The 6,344-nt window shown below is 33.8% G+C and overlaps 1 protein-coding gene across 1 annotated transcript in view; it reads left to right on the forward strand.

Moving 5' to 3' along the window:
• LOC105169358 (ribosomal RNA small subunit methyltransferase E) overlaps positions 1–2,471 on the forward strand; it is a gene marked incomplete in the record, with an annotated part of 2,652 nt that extends 181 nt beyond the window's left edge. The window contains 8 exon segments of the mRNA XM_011089745.2: positions 1–94; positions 190–263; positions 857–999; positions 1,094–1,140; positions 1,234–1,342; positions 1,451–1,512; positions 1,664–1,778; positions 2,023–2,471. Coding sequence (XP_011088047.1) covers positions 1–94; positions 190–263; positions 857–999; positions 1,094–1,140; positions 1,234–1,342; positions 1,451–1,512; positions 1,664–1,778; positions 2,023–2,174 — 796 coding nt within the window.

Here is a 6,344-nt window from a genome sequence, read left to right on the forward strand (position 1 = left end):
TTTCCGGGCATTTTCATTATCGTCTTCAGACTGTACCAACCAGTCGCGCGGAGGCCTTCCTCGCTTCTTCTCCGAAACCCTACCCCCTTCCAAGGCACGTTCACTTTCCTTTTTCTCTATGTGCCTGTTTCTTTTTCCTCCTTTTGTGTGTGTGAATGTATTTTGAGTGCTTGCTTTCATGATTTGCAGGGTGGTGTTGTGCGTGTGGAAGGCGATGAATTCTGGCACATGACTAGGGTTCTGAGGCTAGGAATTAACGATAGGTATGGCTTCCTTAGCGGCATTGTTATTTGTCTTAGTTCTCTGTATGAGCTCCATAATCTTGATATATTGGTGGGTTTTGATTGGTTCTGCAATAAAGAGGATATTAAGAACTTGTCTCATTGCTATCCTTCTTTTACTTGCATTATATGTAATCCAAGCATAGGGAGTGAAGGTGGGAAACATCCGTGTCAGTCTGAGTAAGTTAAATTACTGTGGCACAATATCGCTTGTTGATTTAATCTGGGTATGGTCCATATTTGGAGTTAGCTTGCCCTTCTTCTGATGTTCTTATTTGGAGCAAACGGCAGGCAAGAATTGATCAGTCATGTAAAGTTTAAATAAACAGAGGTGATGGTTTTAAGAAGATGGGAGATACTAGGCTCTGTTTTCTAATGGGCAACCTTCACAAAAGTTTGCTATGAAGGTTTTTGCCCAGGGGCTGAGATTATGTAATTCGTGAAGACGCATGTAAGCGACGGAGTTTCTCAAGATGTAACATTTTGTTTTCTCGATGAGAATGCTTCTCACAATAGCTCCTCTAATTTATTATCAGTTTGAATGACTTTATTCATCTAGGTTTTTATTCTTCAAGGGTAGAGCTATTTAATGGAAAGGGAGGTTTGGTTGGCGGGCGCATAGAGAATATTGATCGTGCAGGGGTAGATTTTATAGCACTGGAGAACCCAAAACTAATTTCTCCTATGACCCCACAATGGCATATTTTTGCTGCTTTCAGTGAGTTCCAGAGAATCATCTTTGTTTTTCTTCCCTTTCATCCATTTACCTGTTTGTTGGGGTTCTGTAACTCTTTTAAATTGTTTCTTTTAAGGCACATTAAAGGGAGGCCGAGCTGATTGGCTAGTGGAGAAATGCACTGTATGCTCTTCATTTGTTTGTGACGGTACTATTTTTATAAAAGCAACGCCTATTGACACTATTGATTTCCTCCTCTCAATCTATGCTTCTTAGGAGCTTGGTGCATCCAGTGTTACTCCTTTATTGACTGAGCGCTCTCAGTCAATATCGGAAAGTCGGGTGGACAGACTGGAGCGAGTTATTCTAGCTGCAGCGAAGCAAAGTAAAACCTGCAGTTCCCTCATTTCAGATTGATCATTTGAAATCGTTATCGTGATAATGATTAGATGATCTCATTCTTATTGTTCATCAAATGCTTCTATTTTTACAGGTCAACGCTTACATGAAATGATTTTGAAGCCTCCTATTGTAGTGGGTGCACTCCTACCGGTTGTAAGTATCTGCTTTATCCTCATTATTAGTTATCATCTAAATTTGTTTAATTTTGTTGTATAGCTTAATTCTTTAGCTGCAAAATTACTTGTTAACCTTTGTCTTCTCTTTCATGTGAGTTTTTACGTTTTCCTCCTTATCTTCCATTTAGGTAGCGCACTCAAGGTTATCTTTGGTGGCTGCTGCGGAGGCTACTCCTGTTTTTAATACATTTAGTTCTCTACAAAAAGAACCTAGTGGGGTCATAATAATTGGACCAGAAGGAGGTTAGTAGCTACCAATCTCCATGTCAAACCCAACCCCCCTTATCTAAATAAGAGTAAAAATTTTCAGTATTCATCAACATTGCACCATTTTTTGTCTTCCCGAATCTCTACCATCCAATTTTTTATGGAAATGAAAACAATTGATTATTGTTTTTGTGTGGTGACCTTGGATTACCAAAATTCATGGCATCTTTTTTTGGCCATTCTGGACACTTGCAATTGATTGTAAACCTACTATATTTAGACTTCACCGAGAAGGAGTTAAATTCTATAGTGGAGGCTGGTGCAATTGCTGTTGGTCTGGGCCCACTTCGCCTGCGTGTTGAAACTGCTACAGTGGCTCTCCTTTCAGCTCTGATGTTATGGTCTGACTCCCAGCAAACTGCCAGAATTTAACTGCACTTCGGGGAAGCTTTCTGTTCTTAAGGAGATGTATTTTATATATTCCCATCCCTTAACATCACATTAGTGTGGAACTCTGTATCTTCCTGTTTAATTCACCCTCTTTGGTTATAGTTTCTTGACGTAGTACTTGTTTTTGTGGTACCCTGCTTTTTGGAGGGTCCTTCATTGTATGAAACCAAAGGTATTGCACGGAATGTCAAAGCTTATAATGAATAGTGCTACAGTTATTTTTTTCTCCTTTACATTTGGATATTGTCTTTAGTGCCCGTAAAATGGGTACAAGATTTATATCTTGGGTTTTAGCCATGCTTAATATGTTGAGCATATGTAGGAGTTTGTATGTTCATAGAGGTTGAAGGATTTTTGTGGCTTGGTGCTTTTGCCTTTTTGTCTTAGCTTTCGATTTCGAGAGATTTCCTTTATGCATTGCCCTACCTTTTGTGTCTGACGCTCAGTATATTTCTTCACCTTTGATTGGTTAGACTTTCTTGAATGTAGCTGCATTACATCCAAATTTGGAAGTTAATCTTCAGGAATAGACCTACGTGATTGTGAAGTTGGAAACGTGAACTTCATCTGTTCCGCAAATTATTCTAAGTCAATAATTCTGCATAAATTAGTTGATGACGTCGTACAAATCCTTTCACATATTTGTCGTACATCAAAGAGAAGGGAGGTAAATATTACATCCGAGATTTGACGAATGATTTGTTTGTGCTATTATTGCCTTTAATTTGATCTCTCTCCTTTTTCTTATCTTTTTGTTCATTTGCCCATTCTTGAACCCCAATGGTCATCTCCAGAGTACCGACAACTCCTTAGATCAAAATCTGAGCAGAACTATCTCAGCTGGGGAAGGCTTCTTGTGGTTTTCCAGGTCTCAAGACACTATTGAATAACATATTCCCCAGAGAGGTATTTTTCTAGGGCTCTGCTGAGTCAGTCCCGGATCTGAGCTGAAGTCTCAAGTCTCGGTTCTTGTTTTTTAATATAAGTGATCACTGTTTATTATATTGGTTGACTTTGATTGCCTAAAGATTTCCAGTACTTTAATGTATATCATACAACGCTGTCATTGTCTTATATTACGCAACAGGAGGATTCACGCTTCCGGAACTGTGTCCCACACATCGTTATCCTCAGTCCGTACTGTCAAATTTGTAATGTAAAACGGGACTAGTGGCCTCTTCAACTGACCCCTCCAATTCTATCAAGCAATCACAATGTCAAAGGTCAAGACTGGGGAAAATTGACATTGATACATTGTTCTTGAAAGGTAAGTTTGGTTGAAAATTAATTCCTCCAGATACAGTCTGTTTTAGTTTATTACTTCTTAGAGTGCGTAACCGCATTATTCTCTGTGTTTTTTTTGAAATATTTTTGAGTTCTAAGTCTATTACATGGGCATATGTGAAAAAATCCATTTTCATTAAATCAGCAACCAATTTTTCCAAGTCTGACTTCTCCAGTTAATGCAACATGACTAGAGTTGCATGTATATAGATATAGCTGCTTTGGGTTTTGTGGTTAGAATGAACTGACCGCTGTTCAACATTCTGTGGCTGCCAAACTTGACTCAAATTTTAATTTCATTCATTTCTTTTAATTGTGCATTAAAGTCAAATTTATTGGGTTGCTACTTTGACTTACGGGATATTTCACATTTTTTCCATTTTAGTTAATTGGGATAAATTTGATATAATTATACGTAGACTTCTTATAATTTGAGAAATTATATTTAGTACTCTTGAGATTTGTTTCCATCTAACAAATAAGTTTATCCATTAATCAAAATTCACCGAATTTATTGATATTAACAAAAATGTTGAATGAAAATTGATATCTACCCTTAATTGGCTTAAAGTGATTTATTATATATTAAACAATTCTTTTCGACCGAAACTACTCTTATAACGGTGAAGATATATTTCCTGACATCCATTAACGTGTGAAGATGTATGAGCGTAATTTGATCATAAAAAGATTATTTGACAAGCTATAAGTCAGTAATAAGTTAATCAGGGGTAAATTAAATTATTTTTTAATTTTTTTATTAATATCAACAAATTCAGTGAATTTTGACTAATGTGAGACTTATTTGTTAGATGGAAGCAAATCTTAAGAGTGCTAGATGTAATTTTCCAAAAAACATAAGATTTATGTGTAATTATGTCAAAGCTCATGACAAGAAAGTGTAATCATCCCTAATTAATATTAGCAGTGTTTTTCCTCCCTTAGCTTGTAAAATCATAGTTTTTAGTATGAATATGAGAAATTAGGTATAGACAGAGTTTGATAAAGAAACGAAATTAGGATTACCAAGCTCGGATCGATATTAATACTGAGCTCTAATATTACGAATTCAAACATGTAACTATACATAATTAATAATTTTGTCATGTCTAATTACATAAATTAAATGGGACTTATATATATATATATAATAGTTAGTTTTGAAACTTTGTGAAAGTGTTAATACAGGTTTAACACTTTTATAATATTTTCGTTTGTTGATTAATTTGAAAAGTTTTATTATTTATCAAATCAAATAAAAAAATTTGATAAGTTAAATTGGTATCCGAAGTTTGAATTGGATTGGACACGATAATACTGAAGGCTGGTAAAAATGGGAATGCAAATAAAGAAAGTAAGGGTCTGCATATTGATCACGTGGCATAATATTTTAGTACAGATTTGTGAGTGCATGTACCTTGAGCAGATTCTGCCAAGTGGTTTACTAAGGAATGGGTGAGGAGTATTAATTCTTACAATCATGTGAAAACAATCAGAATTGAGCTGAATTTCGTTGCCATGTCCTTCTTTCTATTTAAAATTGTTTTCTTACAAGAATTGGGACTCAAAAAGGTCTTTCGTTACATTGTTTCTCTCCCAAAACCAATTCATATGAGTTGACAAAATAAACATACTTGTATAGTTTTTTGAATCAATGGCGTCACATTATTATTAGGCACAATTACATTCTCCTGTTATTAGTAGATTTGGTGTAATTACATATAAATTTTTTGTGGTTTGAGAAATTGTTTCTAGCACATCTGAAGAAATTTGCTTTCGTCTAATAAATAAGCACCTCTATTAATCAACATTTACAAAATTTGCTAATATTAACGAAAAAATCAGAAATTTTTTTTTATATCTTCTCTCAATTGATGTATTACTAGGTTAAATAATATTTTTTATGATCAAATTAGCCTCATTCGTCTTCATGCTTTAATGCATATGAAGAGGTATATTTTTACTGTTATAAAGGGTAATTTAGTTCGGAAAAAAGTTGTTTGACCTGTAACAAGACAGTAATAAATCAATGGAGGGTAAATATCGATTTTTATTCAATTGTTTTTTCATTAATATCAGCAAATTCAGTGAATTCTAACTAACGAAGGAATTTATTTGTTAGGTGGAAGCAAATCTGATGAGTGTTAAGTTAATTTTTCAAAACTATAGAAAATTTACGTGTAATTACACCAAATCTCAAAAGGAGAGAGTGTAATTATTCCATATTATAATTGTTGCTTTAGTGAGAAAGTTGGTTTTGAAAATAAAGTTTTTTATTTTACAACATTTAAGAGAATGTCAATTGTCTTTTCATCCACTCAGGTTTTCCAATTTTTGACAATAAATTATAAATTAATCACATCACAAAACTCATTACGTCAAAAACTGTTATCCTCCCAATATTTCAATTAAGGGGGCGTTTGAGTTTGACGCAACTTAATTATAACATTTAATAAGTTTATATATTTTATAAATACTTTTTTTAAATTTATAAGATGCTATTTCGTCTTTTTTTTTTTCTGTTTTTGGGACAATATGGTACGTCTTCTTTTGAGAAAAATGATTGAAGCGTTTGAATAAAATAAAATAATTAAATTTATAATACATTATTTAATTTGTAATTAATATAAAACATATGGAACTAATTCATTATAATATTGAAAATAAATTGAGAATTTCGTTTTCTTTTAAAAGGATTTAATAAATTGTTTTGTAAAATGATTTATGGTATTTATTACTTAAAAACAATAAAAGATAAAAATGATGGGAGAGTGAATAATGAATAAGCATTACACTCTCCACTCTTGGCCCATTCAACCCCTTAAATACCACTGCTCAGACCAACCTTACACTCTCTCTTCAGCTCCC

The sequence above is a fragment of the Sesamum indicum genome, linkage group LG8 (assembly GCF_000512975.1).
Source record: "Sesamum indicum cultivar Zhongzhi No. 13 linkage group LG8, S_indicum_v1.0, whole genome shotgun sequence".
In the NCBI taxonomy this organism is placed as follows: domain Eukaryota; kingdom Viridiplantae; phylum Streptophyta; class Magnoliopsida; order Lamiales; family Pedaliaceae; genus Sesamum; species Sesamum indicum.